The following is a 26,622-nucleotide window of genomic DNA, read 5'->3' as shown; positions in this document are numbered from 1 at the left end:
GGCCACCTGTCTCCCCTTGGGCGAATGTGTATTGGACAGAGTCTGCTGACTTGCAGACTTTCTGGCTCGCTGTGACCACGTGCACTTCACCGGTATCGGTGTTGCAACATCTGCCTGGAGACCCTGCCCTTCCATTGTTTTCCCTCCCCGCTAAATCCCTTAAATAAACGGGTGTCAGTGCCTCTCCAGAGAAGAGATTCTTCAGAGCACTCTCGGTCTCCTTTCATCTCACAACACACTACAAAGATCTCTCCCCTGTGTGAGTTCTTTGATGCTCTTGAAGACCGCTCCTAAGACGGAATCTCTTCCCACACTCTATGCATTAAAAAGGTCTCTCCTTTGTGTGGGTTCTTTGGTGCCCTTGAAGATGGTGGCTTCGACTGAATCTCTTTCCATACTCTGAGCATTCAAAAGGTCTCTCCCCTGTGTGAGTTCTTTGATGCCGTTGAAGAGTGCCACTCTGACTGAATCTCTTTCCACACTCTGAGCATTCAAAAGGCCTCTCCTTTGTGTGAGTTCTTTGATGCTGTCGAAGAATGTTTTTGTGACTGAATCTCTTTCCACACTCTGAGCATTCAAAATGTCTATCCCCTGTGTGAGTTCTTTGATGATCTTTAAGAGCATTCCTATGACGGAATCTCTTTCCACACTCTAAACATTCAAAAAGTCTCTCCTTACTGTGAGTTATTTGATGCAGTTGAAGAGTATTTTTGTGACTGAATCTCCTTCCACACTCTGAGCATTCGAAAGGTCTCACCCCTGTGTGAGTTCTTTGATGCTTTTGAAGATTGCCAGTCTGACTGAATGTCTTTCCACACTCTGAACATTCAAAAGGTCTCTCCTTAGTGTGAGTTCTATGATGCTGCTGAAGAGTGTCACTCCGTCTGAATGCCTTTCCACACTCAGAGCATTCAAACGGCCTTTCCCCTGTGTGAGTTCTTTGATGCTTTAGAAGATCTCCAACCAAATCTCTTTCCACACTCAGCATTCAAAAGGTCTCTCCTTTCTGTGAGTTATTTGATGCTTTTGAAGATTGCCAATCTGACTGAATCTCTTTCCACACTCTGAGCATTCAAAAGGTCTCTCCTTTGTGTGAGTTCTTTGATGATTTTGAAGAGTGCTATTGCGACTAAATCTCTTTCCACACTCTGAGCATTCAAAAGGTCTCTGCCCTGTGTGAGTTCTTTGATGCTTTTGAAGATCTCCATTCAAACTAAACCTCTTTCCACACTCTGAGCATTCAAAAGGTCTCTCCCCTGTGTGAGTTCTTTGATGCCGTTGAAGAGTGCCACTCTGACTGAATCTCTTCCTACACTCTGAGCATTCAAAAGGTCTCTCCCCTGTGTGAGTTCTTTGATGCTGCTGAAGATGGCCACTCTCACTGAATCTCTTTCCACACTCCGAGCATTCAAAAGGTCTTTCCCCTGTGTGAGTTCTTTGATGCTGCTGAAGACCGCAACTATGACTGAATCTCTTTCCACACTCAAAGCATCCAAAAGGTCTCTCCTTTGTGTGAGTTCTTTGATGCCTTTGAAGAATGCCACTTTGACTGAATCTCTTTCCACACTTTGAGCATTCAAAAGGTCTCTCCCCTGTGTGAGTTCTCTGATGCTGTTGAAGACTGCCACTCTGACTGAATCTCTTTCCACACTCCGAGCATTCAAAAGGTCTCTCCCCTGTGTGAGTTCTTTGATGCTGTTGAAGACCACCACTCTGACTGAATCTCTTTCCACACTCAGAGCATTCAAAAGGTCTATCCTTTGTGTGAGTTTTTTGGTGCTCCAGGAGCTTTGATCGGCAACTAAAGAAGTGTCCACACCAAAAACATTTATGTGCCTTTGTTACACTGTGCTTTGGAAGATGTACATTACCCTTCCTTATACCAGAGAAGGCCTTTCCACCCTCTATGTGGATTAATAGATTCTCTCCTGAATGAGTCTCACAATGGTTTTGAGAAATATCTGGTTTTTGTGAGAAGCTCTTGCCACAGTCTGTGCAGCTACAAGATTTCTCTCCTTTATAAGTTCTTTGATGGCTAGGTTGCTCTGTTCTGTGAACAGAATTCTTTCCAAACTCCAAGCATTGATGGGTCTCCTTTCCACTGTGCACTTGCATATGGATCTCATATTGGTTTTGATCTGAGAATGTCATCCCACATTCCAAGCACTTATATTCTTCCTCAGCTGTTTGGATTAGTTCACTGAAATCCTGCCCTTGGCATGAAATAGGTTTGTCCCTATTTTCAGTCATGTGACTTCCTTTCTGATTATTAGGTCCGCTACGATTCCTGGAGATTCCTTCCAAATCTTCGTTCTGGACTTCATAAAGGACTGCCTCATCACCCTCATTCCACTGCTCATCTCCTGCTGAAATAAAAAGAGAAATCCTGTTAAAATACACACAAGGAAGTCTGATCTTCCCTAAAAAATTCCATTTACACACAAATGTTTCACTACATTATTATACACTTTAAAACACCATTCAAACCTGTTGCATCAGAAAAGCTTGATCTGCAATCAAATGATTTATACAACCCCTTACATGACTGAGGTTGATGGGATGAAACGGCTAATTTCTGACTGAAGGTTTTTTCCGCACTTCAGGAAGTCGTACAATTTCTCTCCTAAGGGAATTTGGCTGTCAGAAATATTAGTGATATTCTTACTGAAGGTCTTTCCATAGGCCAGATTTTCATTTTTGTTTTCCTTGGAGCAGATTCTCTGGTTACTACGAAGACATTCATTCCTTCTTCTTTCAGCTGATCTTACTTTTTGGACTGGACTTTCACAGAAGTATCCTCTTTGGGACGGAACGGGCTTATCTGCATGGCTTCCCTCCTGCCTTGGCAGTCGGTCTCTGTCCTCAACTGTTCCTTCAGAAACTTCATCCTGGTCTTCTTCCACAGAGAATCCCTGGTTTCCCCCCACCATCTCCTGTACATGTGCTGCTGGACCAAAGAGGTCCAGTTAGCACATGGGCAAGAAGCCAAGCCACCCATCAGACACTGCTCATTAACGGGTGAGCCTTTTCTTGACCATATATTCTTTCCCCCGCAAATGAGCTCCAGTTCCACCTTATCTGAGGATAAGGAGCTCAGGCCTTCCAGGTCAGCGGGTTTTATATTCTGTCTACCCCTTGTACTTTAAGAACAGAAAATGGCAGGCCCTCATCCCCCTGCCATTCACATTTGACTTGTAATGCAGCTCTTTTGAGTCTTTGCTATTTATGATTAAAAAGAAGAGGAGGAGAAAGCTTTTATATTCCTAATTTTCTCTACCCTAAAGAGTTTGAAAGGGGCTTATAAATCACATTCCTTTCCCTCCCCACAACAGGGACCTTGAGAGGTGGAACAGAGAGAGTTCTGAGACAACTGTGACTAGCCTAGGTCACCCAGCAGGCTTCTGTGGAAGAGCAGGGACTTGAGCCCCTTCCTCCAAATTAGACTACAGCGCTCTTAACAAGCATCTCTAGTCCTGAAGCTACCCAAAGAGCTTCCTTCTAATTGTGATGATAGCCATTAGGAAGTATTTATTTATATTCATTTATTTAATTGAACTTATATACCGCCCTCCCCCTGAGGGCTCAGGGCGGTGTCCAACAGTTAAATACAGACATTTAAAATCCATTAAAAGCAATCAACCCCACTAAAATAAGGAAATATAAACATAATTTACATAATTTCAGACGGCATTTAAAAATCTCCCCTCCTTCCTTGCGCTCATGGGAGGCCAGATGTTCATTATAGCAGATTTTAGATGCTTTCCCAACTGGCCAAATGCCTGGCGGAACAGGTCCGTTTCACAGGCCATGCGGAAACTCTGTATGTCCCGCAGCACCCTGATCTCACCTGGAAGCCTGTTCCACCAGGCCAGCCGGATCGCTTTGGGGCCAGGGATCACCAGGAGGTCAGCCTCCGATGAGCGGAGGGGCCTAGCGGGGCGATATAGGGAGAGACGGTCCCATAGATATGCTGGTCCAAGGCCGCGAATGGCTTTAAAGGTCAAAACAAAAACTTTAAACATGACCCGGTACACTATCGGCAGCCAGTGCAGTTGATACAGGACCAGTTGTGATCCGGTCCCTAATAGATGTTCCTGAGAGGAGCCTGGCTGTTGCATTTTGCACAAGTTTTAATTTCCGGATCATGGCTAACGGTAAGCCCGCGTATAGCGAGTTACAGTAGTCCAGCCTGGAGGTGACTGTGGCATGGATCACAGTGGCTAGATCAGGGAGGAAGAGATAAGTGGCAATTTGCCGAGCCTGCCGCAGATGATAAAAAGCCGCCTTGGCCGTTTGGGTGACCTGGGCTGATAACGATGGGTACAGGACCACTCCAAAGCTTTTGGCGGACGAGGCTAATGTTAATGCCTTGCCATGTAGCGTAGGTAGGGCACTCCCCCCGACCCAGTCACATGATCTCTGCCTTTGTAGGATTTAACTTCAGCTGACTCGCACTCAACCAACCAGTCACAGCATCTAAACAATGCTGAAGAGCGTCAGGGGCCGAGGTCGGGTGGCCCTCCATTGTGAACAGAAGTTGGGGTGTCATCCGCATATTGGTGACACCGCAGCTCAACACTCCAAACTAGACTTGCCAGGAGGTGCATGTAGATGTTAAAAAGCATTGGAGAAAGTATCGCTCCTTGCGGCACCCCACATACGATGAAGCCGACCGATTCGGAGATCTCACTTTATTACTACCTGCTGTCCCCGGTCTGCGAGGGAGGCGAGGTCTAATCTAGGGCTGGGCAGACCTAGCCACCAAACCAATGAGGCAGTGGACCAAAAGGTTGTGATCTACTATGTCGAACGCTACAGTGAGGTCTAACAACACCAGCAGTGCCGACCCGCCTCTGTCCAAGTGTAGCCGGAGATCGTCCACCACGGCCTGGGTGGGGCATTAAGGGAGGTTACACCCCCCCTTCCCGCCGCCCGACTGCCTCCGCCCCCCCACTGGGTACTACTGAGCATGGGCGTGGCGGAGCTGAGGAAGCTTCCCTATGTTGGAGAACCTGTGGGCGGTGGGGCTGGTTTCTTCTTCTTTTTTGCCAGTACGAGTACTCCGTTAGGCTGCGTGTCGGGCAGAGTTGAGTGTCACAGGTCCCTTTAGAAAGCAATCTGATCTAAAGATGGGGGAGCGAGTTGCCCTTGATCATCAGGAGATATGGGATTTTCTGCAGGTGGGAGTGTTAGCCCCCTCTCCTTTCACTTTGGGGGCGGACCTTGGTTGGTCCGGAATAGCTGGGGGGCAACCCCCTCCCCCTTCCCCTTCTTTGCCTGCTGAGGGTTTTTTCCTGGTTTTTCTCACCGCGCAGGGCAAGAACATGATAGCATTGTACTCTCAACGGGGATTTGCATGGTGGGGCTCTCCAGGGGGCGGTCCTTGGTGGGGTGTGTGTGTAGGACCCTCCCCACCACCCCCACTCCCCCTTCCCCCTTGGGGGTGGGGGTGATTACCATAACTCCCCCCCTCCTCCCCTCTCCCACTGTGTCTTATTGCTTGACCAGTCAAGAGGTTCCAGGTGGAAGTTGAAGGTTTATCGCGGGGGTTGGAGGATGGAAATATTAATTTTTCTAAGTTGCTCTGATTAATTTTGTCTGCTGCTCGTTTTGTCTATGCTTTATCTTGACAGGGGATTGGCGCCCACTTGGTGGCAGGGCACCCCCGGTCGGCCAAGAGGGAGCTTCAGCCAACTGCGCAGAGGAATCCCTGGCAGCATCTGTGTTGGAGGGATTACAGCGATCCCATGATCCAGAGCAGGGGTCCCCAAACTTTTAAAACAGGGGGCCAGTTCACTGTCCCTCAGACTGTTGGAGGGCCGGACTAAAAAAAACTATGAACAAATTCCTATGCACAAATGATTGTAAAATGTTTGATTTCACAAGCCTTTCTGTGGTGAATCTATTTTTGAGAACAGTGACCAAAGTATATCGAAGTACAGAATTGAGCTCCAAATAATATTGTTGGGGGGAGGCTGTGGAGATACCCAACTACCTGTAAAAAAAAAGCAGAACTCTGATGAAACGTTCCATCTTAACTTGGGATCAGATGTCGCTACCAGGGTTCTTTCCTCCTAAGCAAACAGCGTGGGATTCGCCATGCTTGGCTGGTAAATGAGGAGTGAGGCGGAACAGAAAGCCTGAGTGCAACACATGGAGTAACTGAGGAGGGAAGAGTGGAGCAGTGAGCTACCCACACATGTAAAAGTTCAAGCCCTGGATTGAAAAATGCATGGAGATTTTGGGGTGCCATCATGCCCGGCACCACCAATCGCTGGCAAGATTGGACCGTTCCTCTCTCTCCCTCGAGCCCCCACTGCAGCGGGAAGATGGAGCCATTGCCGCCATGCACCCGTGGGCGGGATCCAAAATACAGCATCAGGGAGCCACATTTGGCCCTTCCAGGGCATCGTAGTAGGGACCCCTGATCCAGAGGGTGAATCCTTTGTATGTCCCGAAACCAAATGGGTATTTGTGGCAAGCGCAGCACCTTCTGTGTTACAGACTTGTTCACTTTCGGGCCAGGGTTTTCCCTATGGTTGCAAGGAGAAGGTTTACTCCTTAAGAGACCGAGAGGCGGTGGGGCGCTGCTGAAGCCTGGAAACTGGGCAGGGGTTTTGGCCCCAACCATAGAAGAAGAAGAAGAAGAGGAGGAGGAGGAGGAGGTTTGGATTTATATCCCCCCTTTCTCTCCTGCAGGAGACTCAAAGGGGCTGACAATCTCCTTGCCCTTCACTCAACACCACAGCAGTGGGAGGTAGAATGAGAAGAGCTCCCAGAAGCTGTGACTAGCCCAAGGTCACCCAGCTGGCGTGTGTGGGAGTGCACAGGCTAATCTGAATTCCCCAGATCAGCCTCCACAGCTCAGGCGGCAGAGCGGGGAATCGAACCCAGTTCCTCCAGATTAGATACACGAGCTCTTAACCTCCTACGCCACTGCTGCTCCTACTGTTCAGGTAGAAGAATTCCCCTCTGGGTAGGTCTTCAGTGGGGTCGATGGGACGCTTTCTGCATGGTCACCAGGCCAATTTTAGATTTCTGGTTTTGCCTGACTTGCTGGGTCTCGGTTGGGTCAAACAGCCCGGGCAGCGGAAGGGTTTAGAGCCGCCTTTGGCAGCCAGGCTAGTGGGCTGCACCCCAGATGCCACCTCTTTTTAAGTTGGAGGTGGAAGTGTACGGGGGCTGGGAATGGCCTCCTTGGACCTAATGGCAGGGGATGGTCCTGAATGGTGTTTGACCGGCGGTAGGGGGCAATAGGGACCTCCCAATCTTAGCCGCCAGCGGGGTCATCTTTGTTTTGGACAGGGTCTATCATTGGCACCCCGGGGGGGTTATCCCAGTCATGGTGGGCCATCCTGGGAAGGTGGCCTTGGGTGACTCGTGGAGTAATGGACTATGATATGGGGAATTGCACTTCCCCTGCACAGGGGAGGTGGTGCTCTTCACCGGCCATGCTCCCCCTCTCTTGCCCCCCATGGAGGGGCACTGTATTTAAAAAAAAGAAAGGGGAAAGTGAGGAACACAGACCCCCCCTACCCCGCATTGCAGCCTTTCTCCTTCTGCTGGGAGGTCAGGCTTGGGGGGGGGGGCGTTTTAGGAATGGGGGTCTTGGGAATTTGCAGAGATAGTAACATCTTGTGCCATTTCTGTAGGAGCCGGGAGTTGTCGTGTCAAGATGGCGGATAAAGTAGGCCTGGCGTGCAGTTTCACTGAGCTGAGTGAATTTCACGCTGCCTCCTCGGGGCTAGAGGACCAGACCTGCAACTTGGACGGGCAGGTTGGCGTGGTGTGCCTCGAGATGCCGCCATGGCAGATGGTGGGATTCCCTGATGCCCGCCATTCAGGAAGCCCATGGCAGGATGGAAGCCCCTCATGCGATCGTTGTCCATCGGGGCAAGAACGACTTACCGGCACTGTCTGGATTGGAGCTGGCCGCGCGGATGGAAGCTAGTCTGCGCGGATTGCTATCACTGCTGCCAGGCGTGAAGTTGTTTTGGTCCCACCTGTTGCCGCGGTTCTGTTGGAGAGGTGCCAGAGATCGGCAGAAGGTGAACGAGGCACGCCGGAAGACTTCCAAGGTGGTCTGGTCGCTGTGTGGTGGCGTGACTGACCACCCGAGCATCCAGCTGCAATGGCTCATGGCAGTGTGGCAGGCGCTGCTTGATTGGCTGGAGTACCAGCGTGGCAAATAGGGTGGTCTGGGGTATCCCAGTGCTGTGCCAGGCAGCATGCCGGGAAGGCAGCTTTCCGATTGAACGATGTGCACCGGTCAGAGTGTTTGACAACTGATTGAATGGTGTGCGCCGGTTGGTGCAAAATCCGATATGAACCGGTATGCGCCTATGGGTGAAAAATCGAGCTTTGCGCCCATGTTGTCGCGACGGGTGATGCAAATCAGACCCGATTGAACGGTTAAAGCGATGCGGTCGGTATGTGAAGCGGCTAGGCTACGTATTGCACCGACGCGGCAATACGGAGGCAGGGATGTCCTGCTGGGTGGCAGTGGTTGGGGGTTTTTGGCTTGGTTGGCTGCAAACCTGTGGTGGGATCTGCCGGGGAAACTTGGTGGCGGTTTGGGCAGAGGAGCGCATCATTTGGGGGGAAGACTGAGCTTGCAGGCCGGATCTCCCCGCCTTTTCTACAGGTCTTGAGTCCACTACTCTCAAAAACTACACCATATTGGCTCTCCAGATCACAGTTGGAGGGGGTTACCCTTCTCCCACTTGGAGGACAGGTGTGTTCTAATGGTTCCCAACTGGAAAGTAGGGATATGGCCCCTTCGGATTTTTTCCTGGGGTGGCCTAGCAGTCCTGCAGTAGCCTCAGGCCAGGACACCACGCTCTCTGGCTCAGTTGCCCCAGCAAACCAGGTGGCTTTTGGTTGCTCCACTTGGCAATGCTGAATACTTGCCCCCGTAGCTGTCCGTACCGCAAGAGCCTCCACAAAGCGAACAAGGACGAGAACAGGAGCTCAACAAAAAAAGTATTACTGTTCAAGATTTTCATCCATGCTTCACCCCAAAGGTAGAAATGTGCACCTCTGGAACCTATGAAAGATCCTTACCCAGAGAAGCCACGCTCCCGTAGTTCTCCATCATGACGTCCTCGTAGAGAGCCCTTTGGTCTGGATCCAGGAACGCCCACTCTGCCTCGGTGAAATACACGGCCACCTCCCTGAAGGATGCCAGAGACTGAAAGAAAAAGCAGATGCCCTCATCAGAGGTAATCTCAGGCAGTGTCATGATCTGGGCCTGGTTTGGCCGGATCCTGTCATGGCTCCTGTTACCTGTTGCAGGGGGTTGGTCTTGATGGCCCCGAGGTCCCTTTTATGACTCTGTTCAGGCACAACGTAATCTGCACGTTAGACACCTGCTAGCTGCTACGCTTGAAAACGTTGGGGAGGATGGGTTGTTTGGCTTTGGTGAAGGCCATGCACTCAAGGGTGCCTCTTTCCCTCTTGGGAACTGGTGCTGGCAGGCTGGGGTGTATATGGCGGGGGGGCGGGGGGGTGAGAATGGAGCGGGTATAATGAGAACTGTTTAGATTTGTCAAGGGAAGTCTATTGCTGATGCTGTTTTCAATAAAAGAACTTCTCCAAACACAAAGCCTCACATTAAACAGACCAAGGGCATGGCAGGCACAGATGGCCAACTGGGAGGTGGGGGGTGGGGGGGGGGGGGGGTGGGGGGGGGGGGGGGGGGGGGGGGGGGGGGGTGGGGGGGGGGGGGTGGTGGGGGGGGGGGGGTGTGGGGGGGGGGGTGGTGGGGGGGGGGGGGGGGTTGGGGGGGAGGGGGCTGGTGGGGGCGGGGGGGGGGGTGGGGGGGGGGTGGGGGGGGGGGGGGGTGGGGGGGGCGGGGGGTGGGGGGGGGGGGGGGTGGGGGGGGGGGGGGGTGGGGGGGGGGGGGGGTGGGGGGGGGGGGGGGTGGGGGGGGGGGGGGGTGGGGGGGGGGGGGGGTGGGGGGGGGGGGGGGTGGGGGGGGGGGGGGGTGGGGGGGGGGGGGGGTGGGGGGGGGGGGGGGTGGGGGGGGGGGGGGGTGGGGGGGGGGGGGGGTGGGGGGGGGGGGGGGTGGGGGGGGGGGGGGGTGGGGGGGGGGGGGGGTGGGGGGGGGGGGGGGTGGGGGGGGGGGGGGGTGGGGGGGGGGGGGGGTGGGGGGGGGGGGGGGTGGGGGGGGGGGGGGGTGGGGGGGGGGGGGGGTGGGGGGGGGGGGGGGTGGGGGGGGGGGGGGGTGGGGGGGGGGGGGGGTGGGGGGGGGGGGGGGTGGGGGGGGGGGGGGGTGGGGGGGGGGGGGGGTGGGGGGGGGGGGGGGTGGGGGGGGGGGGGGGTGGGGGGGGGGGGGGGTGGGGGGGGGGGGGGGTGGGGGGGGGGGGGGGTGGGGGGGGGGGGGGGTGGGGGGGGGGGGGGGTGGGGGGGGGGGGGGGTGGGGGGGGGGGGGGGTGGGGGGGGGGGGGGGTGGGGGGGGGGGGGGGTGGGGGGGGGGGGGGGTGGGGGGGGGGGGGGGTGGGGGGGGGGGGGGGTGGGGGGGGGGGGGGGTGGGGGGGGGGGGGGGTGGGGGGGGGGGGGGGTGGGGGGGGGGGGGGGTGGGGGGGGGGGGGGGTGGGGGGGGGGGGGGGTGGGGGGGGGGGGGGGTGGGGGGGGGGGGGGGTGGGGGGGGGGGGGGGTGGGGGGGGGGGGGGGTGGGGGGGGGGGGGGGTGGGGGGGGGGGGGGGTGGGGGGGGGGGGGGGTGGGGGGGGGGGGGGGTGGGGGGGGGGGGGGGTGGGGGGGGGGGGGGGTGGGGGGGGGGGGGGGTGGGGGGGGGGGGGGGTGGGGGGGGGGGGGGGTGGGGGGGGGGGGGGGTGGGGGGGGGGGGGGGTGGGGGGGGGGGGGGGTGGGGGGGGGGGGGGGTGGGGGGGGGGGGGGGTGGGGGGGGGGGGGGGTGGGGGGGGGGGGGGGTGGGGGGGGGGGGGGGTGGGGGGGGGGGGGGGTGGGGGGGGGGGGGGGTGGGGGGGGGGGGGGGTGGGGGGGGGGGGGGGTGGGGGGGGGGGGGGGTGGGGGGGGGGGGGGGTGGGGGGGGGGGGGGGTGGGGGGGGGGGGGGGTGGGGGGGGGGGGGGGTGGGGGGGGGGGGGGGTGGGGGGGGGGGGGGGTGGGGGGGGGGGGGGGTGGGGGGGGGGGGGGGTGGGGGGGGGGGGGGGTGGGGGGGGGGGGGGGTGGGGGGGGGGGGGGGTGGGGGGGGGGGGGGGTGGGGGGGGGGGGGGGTGGGGGGGGGGGGGGGTGGGGGGGGGGGGGGGTGGGGGGGGGGGGGGGTGGGGGGGGGGGGGGGTGGGGGGGGGGGGGGGTGGGGGGGGGGGGGGGTGGGGGGGGGGGGGGGTGGGGGGGGGGGGGGGTGGGGGGGGGGGGGGGTGGGGGGGGGGGGGGGTGGGGGGGGGGGGGGGTGGGGGGGGGGGGGGGTGGGGGGGGGGGGGGGTGGGGGGGGGGGGGGGTGGGGGGGGGGGGGGGTGGGGGGGGGGGGGGGTGGGGGGGGGGGGGGGTGGGGGGGGGGGGGGGTGGGGGGGGGGGGGGGTGGGGGGGGGGGGGGGTGGGGGGGGGGGGGGGTGGGGGGGGGGGGGGGTGGGGGGGGGGGGGGGTGGGGGGGGGGGGGGGTGGGGGGGGGGGGGGGTGGGGGGGGGGGGGGGTGGGGGGGGGGGGGGGTGGGGGGGGGGGGGGGTGGGGGGGGGGGGGGGTGGGGGGGGGGGGGGGTGGGGGGGGGGGGGGGTGGGGGGGGGGGGGGGTGGGGGGGGGGGGGGGTGGGGGGGGGGGGGGGTGGGGGGGGGGGGGGGTGGGGGGGGGGGGGGGTGGGGGGGGGGGGGGGTGGGGGGGGGGGGGGGTGGGGGGGGGGGGGGGTGGGGGGGGGGGGGGGTGGGGGGGGGGGGGGGTGGGGGGGGGGGGGGGTGGGGGGGGGGGGGGGTGGGGGGGGGGGGGGGTGGGGGGGGGGGGGGGTGGGGGGGGGGGGGGGTGGGGGGGGGGGGGGGTGGGGGGGGGGGGGGGTGGGGGGGGGGGGGGGTGGGGGGGGGGGGGGGTGGGGGGGGGGGGGGGTGGGGGGGGGGGGGGGTGGGGGGGGGGGGGGGTGGGGGGGGGGGGGGGTGGGGGGGGGGGGGGGTGGGGGGGGGGGGGGGTGGGGGGGGGGGGGGGTGGGGGGGGGGGGGGGTGGGGGGGGGGGGGGGTGGGGGGGGGGGGGGGTGGGGGGGGGGGGGGGTGGGGGGGGGGGGGGGTGGGGGGGGGGGGGGGTGGGGGGGGGGGGGGGTGGGGGGGGGGGGGGGTGGGGGGGGGGGGGGGTGGGGGGGGGGGGGGGTGGGGGGGGGGGGGGGTGGGGGGGGGGGGGGGTGGGGGGGGGGGGGGGTGGGGGGGGGGGGGGGTGGGGGGGGGGGGGGGTGGGGGGGGGGGGGGGTGGGGGGGGGGGGGGGTGGGGGGGGGGGGGGGTGGGGGGGGGGGGGGGTGGGGGGGGGGGGGGGTGGGGGGGGGGGGGGGTGGGGGGGGGGGGGGGTGGGGGGGGGGGGGGGTGGGGGGGGGGGGGGGTGGGGGGGGGGGGGGGTGGGGGGGGGGGGGGGTGGGGGGGGGGGGGGGTGGGGGGGGGGGGGGGTGGGGGGGGGGGGGGGTGGGGGGGGGGGGGGGTGGGGGGGGGGGGGGGTGGGGGGGGGGGGGGGTGGGGGGGGGGGGGGGTGGGGGGGGGGGGGGGTGGGGGGGGGGGGGGGTGGGGGGGGGGGGGGGTGGGGGGGGGGGGGGGTGGGGGGGGGGGGGGGTGGGGGGGGGGGGGGGTGGGGGGGGGGGGGGGTGGGGGGGGGGGGGGGTGGGGGGGGGGGGGGGTGGGGGGGGGGGGGGGTGGGGGGGGGGGGGGGTGGGGGGGGGGGGGGGTGGGGGGGGGGGGGGGTGGGGGGGGGGGGGGGTGGGGGGGGGGGGGGGTGGGGGGGGGGGGGGGTGGGGGGGGGGGGGGGTGGGGGGGGGGGGGGGTGGGGGGGGGGGGGGGTGGGGGGGGGGGGGGGTGGGGGGGGGGGGGGGTGGGGGGGGGGGGGGGTGGGGGGGGGGGGGGGTGGGGGGGGGGGGGGGTGGGGGGGGGGGGGGGTGGGGGGGGGGGGGGGTGGGGGGGGGGGGGGGTGGGGGGGGGGGGGGGTGGGGGGGGGGGGGGGTGGGGGGGGGGGGGGGTGGGGGGGGGGGGGGGTGGGGGGGGGGGGGGGTGGGGGGGGGGGGGGGTGGGGGGGGGGGGGGGTGGGGGGGGGGGGGGGTGGGGGGGGGGGGGGGTGGGGGGGGGGGGGGGTGGGGGGGGGGGGGGGTGGGGGGGGGGGGGGGTGGGGGGGGGGGGGGGTGGGGGGGGGGGGGGGTGGGGGGGGGGGGGGGTGGGGGGGGGGGGGGGTGGGGGGGGGGGGGGGTGGGGGGGGGGGGGGGTGGGGGGGGGGGGGGGTGGGGGGGGGGGGGGGTGGGGGGGGGGGGGGGTGGGGGGGGGGGGGGGTGGGGGGGGGGGGGGGTGGGGGGGGGGGGGGGTGGGGGGGGGGGGGGGTGGGGGGGGGGGGGGGTGGGGGGGGGGGGGGGTGGGGGGGGGGGGGGGTGGGGGGGGGGGGGGGTGGGGGGGGGGGGGGGTGGGGGGGGGGGGGGGTGGGGGGGGGGGGGGGTGGGGGGGGGGGGGGGTGGGGGGGGGGGGGGGTGGGGGGGGGGGGGGGTGGGGGGGGGGGGGGGTGGGGGGGGGGGGGGGTGGGGGGGGGGGGGGGTGGGGGGGGGGGGGGGTGGGGGGGGGGGGGGGTGGGGGGGGGGGGGGGTGGGGGGGGGGGGGGGTGGGGGGGGGGGGGGGTGGGGGGGGGGGGGGGTGGGGGGGGGGGGGGGTGGGGGGGGGGGGGGGTGGGGGGGGGGGGGGGTGGGGGGGGGGGGGGGTGGGGGGGGGGGGGGGTGGGGGGGGGGGGGGGTGGGGGGGGGGGGGGGTGGGGGGGGGGGGGGGTGGGGGGGGGGGGGGGTGGGGGGGGGGGGGGGTGGGGGGGGGGGGGGGTGGGGGGGGGGGGGGGTGGGGGGGGGGGGGGGTGGGGGGGGGGGGGGGTGGGGGGGGGGGGGGGTGGGGGGGGGGGGGGGTGGGGGGGGGGGGGGGTGGGGGGGGGGGGGGGTGGGGGGGGGGGGGGGTGGGGGGGGGGGGGGGTGGGGGGGGGGGGGGGTGGGGGGGGGGGGGGGTGGGGGGGGGGGGGGGTGGGGGGGGGGGGGGGTGGGGGGGGGGGGGGGTGGGGGGGGGGGGGGGTGGGGGGGGGGGGGGGTGGGGGGGGGGGGGGGTGGGGGGGGGGGGGGGTGGGGGGGGGGGGGGGTGGGGGGGGGGGGGGGTGGGGGGGGGGGGGGGTGGGGGGGGGGGGGGGTGGGGGGGGGGGGGGGTGGGGGGGGGGGGGGGTGGGGGGGGGGGGGGGTGGGGGGGGGGGGGGGTGGGGGGGGGGGGGGGTGGGGGGGGGGGGGGGTGGGGGGGGGGGGGGGTGGGGGGGGGGGGGGGTGGGGGGGGGGGGGGGTGGGGGGGGGGGGGGGTGGGGGGGGGGGGGGGTGGGGGGGGGGGGGGGTGGGGGGGGGGGGGGGTGGGGGGGGGGGGGGGGGGGGGGGGGGGGGGGTGGGGGGGGGGGGGGGTGGGGGGGGGGGGGGGTGGGGGGGGGGGGGGGTGGGGGGGGGGGGGGGTGGGGGGGGGGGGGGGTATTGGTGTGCAGTGCTCTGTAGCGACGTTTAGAGGGTAAGAGTTGAAACAGTTTATGTCCAGGATGGAGGCTACCAGACTCGGACCTTGATTTCTATAAGCCCTTAGCACCTTGTTAAGGTAACTGCAATGTTGTTGGGAACTACTGGGAAGGTAGTTGTTTATTTTTGCTATGTTGTAAATGTTGGAGTTTATTGTTTCAGGGTTTCTTTTTGTGGTTGTAATGGGTGAGAGTTCTCCTGGAAACCTTCACCATGTTGAATCCTGTTCATCAAGCCCTTGGAGTCTTCAGGACCCAACCCACTTGCAAGAAGAAATGGACTTGGCAGTATCAGTAGACTGTAAATAGAAGGACTTGAAAATGCAACCTGAACAGGACCTTGAAATGTTGATGTTTAATGTTGATGTTCTATGTTATATGTTAAGAAAGTAAACCATTTTGTTTTTTAAAATTGTTATTGCAAACTCATTCCAGGTTCTGCCCCACAGAACCCACAGTTAGAGGTTACACAAGCATCTCAGTTTGACAGGATGACGTCTTTTGAAGTACGCAGCAGCCGACCTGGATACGTGCTGGGCGAAAGTTTGCTCGCTTGCTGAAAGCCAGATTGCTGGGCACCAGGGCACCCCACCCCCCAGGCATTATTCCGAGAACCCCTGTCTGTCCCACGAGGTTGCCGTAAATCAGTTTTGTCTCGACCGCACTTTCCCGCAATGATAAGCAGATCTGCTCAGACACAAAGCCCAGATTTATTTAACAAGTCTTGCTGCGAGGAAAAAGCTGTAAAGATTATTGTCATTTCCATGTAACATAGAAGAGGAAGAGTTTGGATTTATACCCCACCTTTCTCTCCTGTAGGGAGACTCAAGGTGGCTGACAAGCTCCTTGCCCTTCCTCTCCCCACAACAGACACCTTGTGAGGCGGGTGGGGCTGAGAGAGTTCTGAGAAAACTGTGACTGGCCCAAGGTCACCCAGCAGGAATGTAGGAGTGCGGAACATATCTGATTCACGGGTTAAACCTCTGCCACTCAGGTGGAGGAGTGGGGGATCAAACCCAGTTCTCCAGATTAGTATCCACTTGCTCTGAACCACTACACCACGCTGGCTCTCAACGGGTGGGGAGAGAAAAAGGTTAGGTGGAGGAATGATTCGCCAGTCCAAAGACCACCATGTCCCAAAAGGAACCTACCCAAGTTGATTTTTAAAAAGTGAGAATCGCAGTTTCCAAATGACAGGATAAATGTCTAAGCTCCTCTGTCTGGAGCAGGGGTCCTCAAACTTTTTAAACAGGGGGCCAGTTCACTGTCCCTCAGACCATTGGAGGGCTGAACTATAGTTAAAAAAAAACTATGAACAAATTCCTATGCACACTGCACATATCTTATTTTGAAGTAAAAAAAAAGAATGGGACCAAATACAATATTTAAAATAAAGAACAAGTAAAATGTTTCAATGCATGTTTTTGCATAGGATCAGGCTGTATTCTTTTCTAAGTGATCATGCATAAGATCACATAATAGTGGCAAGATCCCTGAGCTGCCTCAACCAGGTAAGGGATCCCTGGCAAACAACTTTCCATCGACAAACACTACAACCTTTCCTGCGAATAAGATTATTTCTTTAAAAATGAATTTTATGAATTCTCAGTAAAAATACATATAATAGTACACAAGGACAACCCCCACCCACCCCCAGTCCTGCTTACTCTCTAAATACATGGGGAGGGGTCCCCCAGAAAAGGTATCATGAGTATTATGGTATCTGTGGGGACTCCCTGCCCTAGGCAAAGCCCTTCTGATTTGCAGGGTCTTACTTTGAAAGCACAAGCCATCCCAGAGGCCACCATTCCACCCTGGGGGCTGTCATGCCAGGCAAAAAGCAGGCTTCTCCAAATTCGTTCTGCATTTTCTTTTGTGTGCTGTAATGTCTTCAATGAAGCCCATGCAAGTCTACTGGCATTCCTGGGTTCCATTGCATCCAATGGGCCTTCAGGCATCTCTCCCTTTGTTCCCAATGGGAATCTCTGTTGTTCGTTTTAACACATCTTTCCCGTGCCAGCTCGCACCCACCTTTGCGCGCGTGTGAGCTTTCAAGGGGCTTCCTCTCGAGCAAGCGCGTGTGCACTTGCAGCCTTGGAGACCTCGGTGCATGCAAATCTTTGTAAGGATCCTCTCAACCGCAAGCCCCACAGGAGGCGAGAGGTCTCTGTTCCTGGGGGGCTGCAATGCCCGGCACGCAGGAGGCAGCCCCCTGCAACCAGGTGCCTTGAAGGCGGCAGGCGGGTACACCCCCCAGGCGATCCTCGCCGACCGTAGCTGCAGCCGTGACTACTGACCCTGCTCAACATCGTCGTGCGCCACTTCCAGCCTCAGTCGTCCCATCTGGCTTCAGTGTCCTAGTTCGCTGCCTGCCAGTACCCAAAGCAGGGAGGAAAGGCCCCTGCCACCAGCCTCTCCCCGTCTCGCTCGCTCGCTCGGCTTGGACTGCTCACTTGCAACCCCTGTACGAGCGGTCCAAGTCATGCAAGCAGTCCGAGCTGAGCCTTTCCTCCCCACTTCGGGTACTGGCAGACAGCAGACAAGGAGACTGAAGCCGGACGGAATGACTGAGGCTGGGGAGTGGCACACAACGACGGTGAGCAGTGCCACTAGTCACGGCTGCAGCTGCAGTCGGCGAGTGCCACAGGGTTCTGTTGTTGCAACTTTGTTTGCAACTTTGGTTACTATAATGAATAGAATGTTTTCTCTTTGTACCAATTTCACCACAAGGGTGCTGCCCCAGGCACCACTTGCGCACATCACATGGGGGTGCATTTGGCCAGCTGCCCCACTCCACCCCCCCCCCCCCAGCAGGCCAGGAAGGCAGCGGTGAGGGAGAAGAACGTGCAGGCCAAACCGAAGAGTGGGCTGAGGCAGGCGGCCCATCCGAGCAGCTTCTGCCTCCTGGCAATTGCTTACCAGCCCACCGAGTTCCAGGCACCCACACCTGCCACACAAAAGAGCTCCCCTTGGCCGTCAGCAGCAGGGGCTCGACCAGTTGGCAGGCCGAAGGGAGGGAGGCCCAGTCCGGAGCTTTTCCCAGAACCTCCTGCATCCCCTCCTTTTTGAGCCTGGGACCCCTTTGGAATTCTGATGTAATACGCTGACTGGTGTGACTCCGAAATGGCTGCTAGACGAGATGGAGCAGCAACCAAGTGGCTGCTTTAGGAGGCAAATCCAAAATTGTAGGGGAAGCACAACTGGATGGGGGAAGAGGAATAAAAAAATGGGAAGAGAAGAATAAAACATACCAGTGGTGGCTGCCTCTGAAACGCTATTTTAATATGCAAAGTCAACTGGATCTTCAGTGGCCAATCACAATCCCTTCTGGGTGACAGCTCCCGCAGGCCCCGTCCACCTTAGAATAATATAGACCCTGAGGGCCATCAAGTCCAACCCCCTGCAATGCAGGAACACACAATCAAAGCACTCCCGACATATGTTCATCCAGCCTTTGTCTAAAAATCTCCAAAGAAGGAGACTCCGCCACTCTCCCAGGCAGTGAATTCCACTGTTGAACAGCCCTGACAGTCAGGAAGTTCTGCCTAATGTTTAGGTGGAATCTCTTTTCCTGCACCTTGAATCCATCACTCCGTGTCCTAGTCTGTGAGGCAGAAGAAAATAAGCTTGCTCTCTCTTCTACATGGCATTTTTTCAAATATTTAAAAACTAGCTGTACCCGGCCACGCGTTGCTGTGACTCATCTGGTGAAATGCCATTGGGTGCATGCCACCTCTAACTCCCTCCCATTCCTTTGCATGCCGCCCCTCCCCCTCCCTCCCCACCCCCTCCCTCCGCTAGGGTGGGTGGGCCATGTCCAGATGTCGGGCCCCCTTCCCGCTCCCTCCCCTCCCTTGCATGCTACCCCTCTGCTTCCCCTCCCTCCGCTAGGTGGGTGGGTCATGTCCAGATGGTTGGCCCCCATAAGGGGGTCCATAATTTGAGGGTCCATAACTTCCCTTGCATGCCACTCCTTTGAGCGTCCATTTACCAACAGCATGTGAAGGAGGAAGCATGCATCCTGATTGGCTTATGTAACGTTGCGTCAAAATTCAAAAGGAATGCATAAAAAAACACGTGGAGTCTGATGGAACGTTGTGTCCAAATTTCAGAGCAATCGATGAAGGACTTGTGGAGATTTGGGATTGGAACAAACGAACACTTAACATTTTTATTAATATAGATAGCTATCATATCCCCCCCCCTTAACCTTCATGCCAGGCTGAGGCCTGGCAGTCATCAAGCAGGATGACCCTGGAGGGGGGGTCAAGGGCACCAGCCAACATGCTTTCCAAAATGCTTTCGGTTTTCACAGTGTGGGCCTCCACAGTGAGGCACGTTTATCTATGTCTTTTGACCTTGGCCATGCTGGCATTCCTGCCTTTGGCATGTTCTGAACCGTGGGATTGTATTATGTAGGAGGGAGGGGGGAGGAGGTCCTGGGGCGCTTTCCGATTCCCTCCAGGGTCAGCTTTTTACTTGCAGGCTGTGTGTCTTTTCAATAATAAAGACTTCTTAACCTTAATGGCAAAGAGTCTGATTTGGGAATTGATCTGAGGTCTGACATTCCACTTCTCCAGACTAAACATCCCTAGCTCCCTAAGGCACTCCTCGTAGGGCACGGACTCCAGATCTTTTATCATTTTTGTTGCCCTCCTCGGGACCTGTTCCAGCCCCAAAATATTCTCGCAAGTAAACAAATGAAATGTGGACTAGACAATGCTACTATTAAATGGATTTGTAATTGGTAGACTAATTGAACTCAAAGGGTGCTCGTCAATGGCTCATCTTCATCCTGGAAAGAAGAGACTAGTGGGGTGCCACAGGGTTCTGTCCTGGGCCCAATGCTATTCAATATTTTAATCAATGACTCGGATGATGGAATAGAGGGCATGCTAATAAAATTTGCAGATGATACCAAATTAGGAGGGGTAGCTAATACCCCAGAGGACAGAGTCAGAATTCAAAATGACTGGGACAGATTAGAGAGTCGGGCCAAAACAAAAAAAAATGAGTTTCAACAGAGATCAATATAAGATACTTGTCAGGAGGCCTAGTGGGTGCTGGGAGCTGCTTGTTTCATCAGGCTTCGGGGGGATGGGATTTGTGTTCTGTGTGACTGTTTCCAGCTGCTTTCTCCAGCAAGTGCTGGCCCAGGTCAGACCCCAAAAGACTTTTGCTCTTATCGAACTGTCTACATTTTTCATTTTCTGTTCTCATGATGAGGGGTGGATCCTGTGTGAGGGGATGGATCTCCTGGTTTTAATATACTGCTGTTTGTGCAGAAAAAGTCAATTCTGGCTTTTCCAAGCTGTCCTCTGGTTGAATAAACCTGTGTTCTCTACGAGGTGTTGTTTCTATCATTGAGGATCTGACATTAAGCCAGAATTACCATCGTGTCGAACTTCATGCTCAAGTCTGGCGCTGAAGTTGCACATGTTAAATACTTAGTTGCTTTTCTTCAAGGACTGTCTGAGCTCCCTTTTGATCCTCGAGCGATGGAGGCCGCGGCTGCTGGCCTTCAAGAGAAGGGGGAGTCCGGGGCTGCGTTGGACTCTAGTAAAGCTAATTCCACAGGGTCTACTACTATTTGGTCGGATAAGTCAGGTCTGGCTGCCTGCGACCCGTATCTTGTGGTGGCCAGGACCGGTTGAGCGACTTCATTCCCATTGCAGCTTGATCTGTTGGAAGGTGACTTCCACTGTGCCAACTGACTCGCTGCTGGATTTGGAAGAGGGCCCTGGGTGGGCTACTGCGCCTCTGACAAGGGGATCTGTGGCCCCTGATCAGGCGTCTAGAGCGGTTAAGTTCAACAAAGCGGAAATATGGCGCGTGTTCCATGCCCAAGAGGCTGCTTGGAAGAACAGCTGGAGTATCAGTGGGCTATGAACCAGATGTATCATGACATGGATGCGATGCGCATGACTGTGGACCAGACCCGTGCTGAACTTCAGAGAGTTTGAGAGGAGGCCTGGTTAGCCCAGTTGCAACATGGTCCACCTGGACAAATGCCATCTCCAGGTAATGGAACGGGTCAACTGCCACCTCCGGGTAATGGAGCAGGACAAGTGCCACCTCGGGGTAATGGAGCGGGGCAAGGTGCTGGAGAAGTTCCATCTGTGCCGCTGGTGCCAGCACCTCAGTTGGTCCCCGCTCAGTCTGTTCCAGTTCAGCCACCAGTGCTCCCTGTTCCTGTCCATCCAGGGGCTCCAGCCCCTCCCGTCCAGCTGGTGCCCGCACCACCCGGGGCTCCTGCTCCTTCTGTCCAGCCAGCTTGGCCACGGCCAGTATACCCGTTCCAGTCTCCCCTGGGATACCCAATGATACAGCCGTTTGGTTACCCTCCTCCTGCCCCTCATGTGCGCCTGTCTGTGCGCTATGATAGTTCAAATTCACAGCATTGGGAACGTCGGAGTTTCGTTATCGCTAACATCTCCGATTATCCTGCCATTTTGGGCATGTCTTGGCTCATAGATCACGATCCCCACATTCAATGGGCGGATCATGTTCTCACTTTCACAAAGGACCCCTGTGGTGACAATATGTCATTACACCTTCCTGCCTGTTCTAGCCTGCTAAGTTACAGAATTCAAGCTTCCCAGGCTCAGCACAGCATCCCACTATCTTACCAAGATTTATGGCAGGCATTTGAGGAAACAGAATGTGATGTGCTACCCCCCCCATAGGGATACTGATTGCAAGATTGAGTGGGTCCCGGATTGTAAGCTGCAGAGGGATGCTTATATCATATGAACCCTACTGAGGATGCTGCACTTCGTGACTTTTTAGACAAAAACCTTGCTCGTAATTTCATTCGGAAGGCTTGCAGTGGCTTTGCAGCACCGGTACTGTTTGTTAAGAAGAAAAATGGGTCCTTGAGATTGTGTACAGATTACCGGGGTCTGAATGCAGTGTCCACCACCAATAAATATCCCTTGCCGCTTATCAAGGATCTACTTGCAAACCTTGGCAAAGAAAGCTTGTTTTCTGCTGCTCCAGTGACTAGGACCAGGAATAATGGGTTCAAGGTGAGGGAAAAGAGATTCCACTTAACCATCAGGAAAAACTTCCGGACAGTAAGGTTCAACAATGGAATACACTACCTTGGAGTGTAGTGAAGACTCCTTCGGAGGTTTTTAGAGAATGGCTTTCAGTAGTGCTTTAATTATGTGTTCCTGCATTGTAGGGGGTTGGACTTGATGGTACTTGGGCTCTTTACCAACTCTATGATTTTAAAGATAAAAACGAAGGAAAAGTTTACAGAAAAAGAATCAACAGCCTCATTCCAGTGATGTGCACATAGGAATAAGCAGAAGTCGTTTAATAATCAGAGTGAAGATCAAGAAAAGAACAAAAAGAACAAGAGAACTAGTCATGCAGAGTGAATCTCCACACACTGAGCATAAAAATGCACTTTCTGCAATCCAGGCGGTGCCCTCCAAATTATTACGAGAAGAGGATCAAATAGGGGTAGTTCATCTGAGAGTGGACAGGGGGTTTACAATGAGCACTACAAAGGTCTCTCCCTTGTGTGAGTTCATGATGTGTTTGATGACTGCCACTCCAAGGGTATAGGTTCCCACACTCTGAGCATTCAACAGATCTCCTTTGCGTGAGCTTTTTTGATGCGCTGAAGATGGCCATACTGACTTAATCTCTTTCCACACTCTCAGTATTCAAAAGGTCTCTGCTTTGTGTGTGTTCTTTGATGCCTTTGAAGACAGCCGCTCCAACGGAATCACTTTCCACACTCTGAGCATTCAAAAGGTCTCTCCTTTGTCTGTTATTTGATGCAGTTGAAGATGACCACTCCGACTGAATCTCTTTCCACACTCTGAGCATTCAAAAGGTCTCTCCTTTGGGTGAGTTCTTTGATGCTCTTGAAGATGGCCACTCCGATTGAATCTCTTTCCCCACTCTGAACATTCAAAAGGTCTCGGTGTCTGTCCTTTGATGCTGTTGAAGACTGCTGCTAAAACAAAATCGCTTTCCAGAGTCTAAGCATTCAAAAGGTCTCTCCTTTGTGTGTGTTCTTTGATGCATTTGAAGACTGCCGCTCCAACGGAATCGCTTTCTGCACTCTGAGCATTCAAAGGGTCTCTCCTTTGTGTGAATTCTTTTATGCGTTTGAAGAGTGCCAGTCCGACTGAATCTCTTTCCACACTCTGAGCATTCAAATGGTCTCTCCTTTGTGTGAGTTCTTTTATGCGTTTGAAGACTGCTGCTCTGACTGAATCTCTTTCCACACTCTGAGCATTCAAAAGGTCTCTCCTTTGTGTGAGTTCTTTGGTGTTTTTGAAGACTGCCGCTCCAACGGAATCTCTTTCCACAGTCTGAGCATTCAAAAGGCCTCTCCTTTGTGTGTGTTCTTTGATGCCTTTGAATACTGCCGCTCCAACAGAATCTCTTTCCGCACTCTGAGCATTCAAAAGGTCTCTCCTTTGTGTGAGTTCTTTTATGCGTTTGAAGAGTGCCACTCTGACTGAATCTCTTTCCACACTCTGAGCATTCAAAAGGTCTCTCCTTTGTGTGAGTTCTTTTATGCGTTTGAAGATTGCTACTCTGACTGAATTTCTTTCCACACTCTGAGCATTCAAAAGGTTTCTCCTTTGTGTGAGTTCTTTGATGCAGTTGAAGATTGCTATTCTGACTGAATTTCTTTCCACACTCTGAGCATTCAAAAGGTTTCTCCTTTGTGTGAGTTCTTTTATGCGTTTGAAGATTGCTACTCCGACTGAATCTCTTTCCGCACTTTGAGCATTCAAAAGGTCTCTCCTTTGTGTGAGTTCTTTGATGCGTTTGAAGACTGCCAGTCCGACTGAATCTATTTCCACACTCTAAGCATTCAAAAGGTCTCTCCTTTGTGTGAATTCTTTGATGATTTTGAAGAGTATTACTCTGACTGAATCTCCTTCCACATTCTGAGCATTCAAATGGTCTTTCCTTCATATGAGTTCTTTTTTGATGATGTTGAAGATGGTCACTCCGCCTGAATCTCTTTCCACACTCTGAACATTCAAAAGGTCTCTCCTTTGTGTGAGTTATTTGATGCTGTTGAAGAATGTCACTCCGACTGAATCTCTTTCCACATTCTGAGCATTCAAAAGGTCTCTCCTTAGTGTGAGTTCTTTGATGCCTTTGAAGATGGCCAGTCAAACTGTATCTCTTTCCACAATCTGAGCATTCAAAAGGTCTGTCCTTTGTGTGAGTTCTTTGGTGCACCAGGAGCTTTGATCGGCAGCTGAAGATCTTTCCACACCAAAAACATTTATGTGCCCTTATTATACTGTGCTTTGGAAGATGTACATTACCCTTTGTTTGATCAGAGAAGGGTTTTCCACTCTTTATGTGGATTGATGGATTCTCTCCTGAATGATTCCCACAATGGTTTTGAGAAAGATCAGATTTTCCTAAGAAGCTCTTGGCACAGTCTGTGTAGGTATAAAGTTGCTCTCCATTATATGTTCTTTGATGGCTAGGTAGCTCTGTTCTGAGAACATAATTTTTTTCCAACTGCAAGCATTGATGGGTCTTCTTTCCACTGTGCATTTGCAGATGAAACTCATACTGGCTTTGAGGTGAAATGGTCATCCCACATTCCAAGCACTTATGTGCTTCCTCTGCTGTTTGGAGTAGTTCACTAAAATGCTGCCCTTGGCATGAAATAGGTTTATCCCTATTTTCAGTCATGTGACTTCCTTTCTGCTTGTTAAGTCCGTCTCGATTCCTGAAGATTGCTTCCAAATCTTCGTTCTGGACTTTATTTAGCACTGTCTCATCACCCTCATTCCACTGCTCATCCCCTGCTGGAATAAAAAGAGAAATCCTGTTAGAATCCACACAAGGAAGTCTGATCTTCCCTAGAAGTTCCATCAGCACACAAATGTTTCACTATATTATTATACACTTCAAAAGGCCATTCAAGCTTGCTGCTGCAGAAAAACTTTGTTTGTGTCAAGCCCTGGATCCATTCCAATTACGAGCTCAGTAATTTCAATCGGAAGCGTTATTTACAGACAGCAGCATGGCCACATAGTGAGAGAAAGCCAGAACTGATTTCTGGCTTTCCCCAAACACCTGATAAGCCCCACGGTTCTGTCCCTCCTCCCAGGCACCAAAGATGAATTGTACAAGGCGGGAATGTACCGGCCGTTGCTCTTCAGAGAGACAGATAAAGAGCCATCTAAACCACTACTTCATGCAGGCACAGCAACAGCAGGAAACGAAATGAAAAACAATTTCAGAATATACAGACATTTTCCAGCCCCGATGGATGTCAGGACCCCCTTACCTGACTGAGTTTGATGGGATGAAACGGCTGATTTCTGACTGAAAGTTTTTCCGCACTTCAAGATGTGTAATTTCTCTCCTAAGAGAATTTGTCTCTCAGAAATAAGAGTGACGTTCTTACTGAAGGTCTTTTCAAAAGCCAGATTTTCATTTTTGTTTTCCCTGGAGCAGATTCCCTGTTTAGCACATTCCTTCCTTCTTGTTTCGGTTGATCTTACTTCTTGGACTGGACTTTCACAGAAGCATCCTCCTTGGGACGGAATGGACTTATCTGCCATCTTGTCTTTGTGGCTTCCCTCCTGACTCGGTGGCCGGTCTCTGTCCTCCACCTTTCCTTCAGAAACATCATCCTGGTCTTCTTCCACAGAGAATCCCTGGTTTCCCCCAACCATCTCCTCTATAGGTGCTGCTGGAAGAAATAAAGAGGTCCAGTTAGCACATGGGCAAGAAGCCAAGCCACCCATCAGGCACTGGTCATTAGCAGGTGACCATATTCTTGATCAGATATTCTCCACCCCTCCCCCCACAACTGAGGTCCAGTCCCACCTGATCCCTAGTCAGGCCCCCCCAGGTCAGCAGGTTTTCTATTCTGTCTATCCCTTGTACTTTAAGGGGAGGAAATGGCGAACCATCCTTCCCCTAACATACACATTTGACTTGTAATGCAGCTCTTTTGAGTCTCTGCTATTTATGATTAAAGAGAAGAAGAGGAGAAGCCCATTTTTCTCTATGCTAAAGAGCAGGAAAGAGGTTTATAGATCACATTCCTTTCCCCTCCCCTCCCCTCCCCCCCACAACAGGCACCCTGTGAGGGAGGTGAAACTGAGAGACTTCTGAGACAACTGTGACTAGCTCAAGGTCACCCAGCAAGCTCCAGATTGGACTCCACTGCTCTTAACCACTATACCATGCTGGCTCTCCATAAGAAGTTACCATGATCTCCAGTCCTGCAACTGTACAGAGGTGTTCATTGTAGTTGTGAAAATAACCACGAAGAGCTGGTTTTCAGCATTGTTTTGGAGGAAACGGTAGCCAGTATTTCACTGAGTAAACCCAACACTTCAAGTACAGACCCCCGTGGTTTGTGGAAGAGCTGCCCGTTGTGGGGAAGGCAGGTGAGCCCAAAAGGCATTTAGGTGACTGCTATAGGAAAGGGCCATTGGCCTCTTCCAGATTGGCTGTTGTGAAGTAAGCTCCCACCTGTCCCTGGATTATCCCATATTGAAGGATGCAGCAGCCCCTGCAGCCACAGCTAAGCTCAGACCCAAAAGGAGCTTCAAAGTATCCCAGATTTCAGCCCCCCGAAAAATATTCTCCCTCCTTTTCCAGATGGCTTTCTGATTCTGCCAAATGAAGACTTGTGAAGAAGTGAAGCAGAAATCCTCCAGGGCTATTCCATGATCATTCCCTTCACATAACCATGAAGGATCCTCACGTGTAGCCTGCTCATATGGGAAGGAAACATACTCTTGAGATCCTCTTGAGAAACTCTCCAGCCTCTCCTCGGATGTGAGGCTTTTGCCTGCCTCCATCAAAGTCTCTACTATGTTTCTGTCTCCTTTGGCCCACACAAAGAGAAAAAGTGGTGGTTCTTACATTGGCAAGGAAAGAAATCCAAGGAAGAGGACCCCCCA

The 26,622-nt window shown here is 57.2% G+C and overlaps 2 protein-coding genes across 2 annotated transcripts in view; both read right to left on the bottom strand.

Annotated features, from left to right (window-relative positions):
* Positions 1-388: 388 nt before the first annotated feature.
* LOC125428558 (zinc finger protein 135-like) overlaps positions 389-26,622 on the bottom strand; it is a gene marked incomplete at its 3' end in the record, with an annotated part of 139,086 nt that continues 112,852 nt past the window's right edge. Inside the window, exons 6-7 of the mRNA XM_048488867.1 lie at positions 1,047-2,363; positions 389-969 (exon numbers count right to left, since the gene is read on the bottom strand). Of these exons, the coding sequence (XP_048344824.1) occupies positions 389-969; positions 1,047-2,363 (1,898 nt within the window). The remainder of the gene's footprint in view (positions 970-1,046; positions 2,364-26,622) is intronic.
* On the bottom strand, positions 22,005-24,774 carry LOC125428793 (zinc finger protein 664-like). Its single transcript, XM_048489454.1, has 3 exons — positions 23,912-24,774; positions 22,625-23,134; positions 22,005-22,389 (listed from the first exon to the last, which is right to left on the bottom strand). The coding sequence occupies exons 1-2, from the start codon at positions 24,569-24,571 to the stop codon at positions 22,625-22,627; spliced, it is 1,170 nt and encodes a 389-aa protein (XP_048345411.1). The 5' UTR covers positions 24,572-24,774; the 3' UTR covers positions 22,005-22,389.

This window comes from Sphaerodactylus townsendi, linkage group LG03 (genome assembly GCF_021028975.2).
Source record: "Sphaerodactylus townsendi isolate TG3544 linkage group LG03, MPM_Stown_v2.3, whole genome shotgun sequence".
NCBI lineage: Eukaryota > Metazoa > Chordata > Lepidosauria > Squamata > Sphaerodactylidae > Sphaerodactylus > Sphaerodactylus townsendi.
This window is presented reverse-complemented; position numbering and strand designations above follow the sequence as displayed.

Excerpts from the sequence above, each read along its gene's own strand:
- LOC125428793 (XM_048489454.1), bottom strand. The coding sequence starts at position 24,571 with ATGGAACTTCTAGGGAAGATCAGACTTCCTTGTGTGGATTCTAACAGG. Across the intron at positions 23,135-23,911 it reads CAAAGCTCCTGGTGCACCAA|AGACCTTTTGAATGCTCAGA; the intron begins AGAACTCACACA and ends CACACAAAGGAG.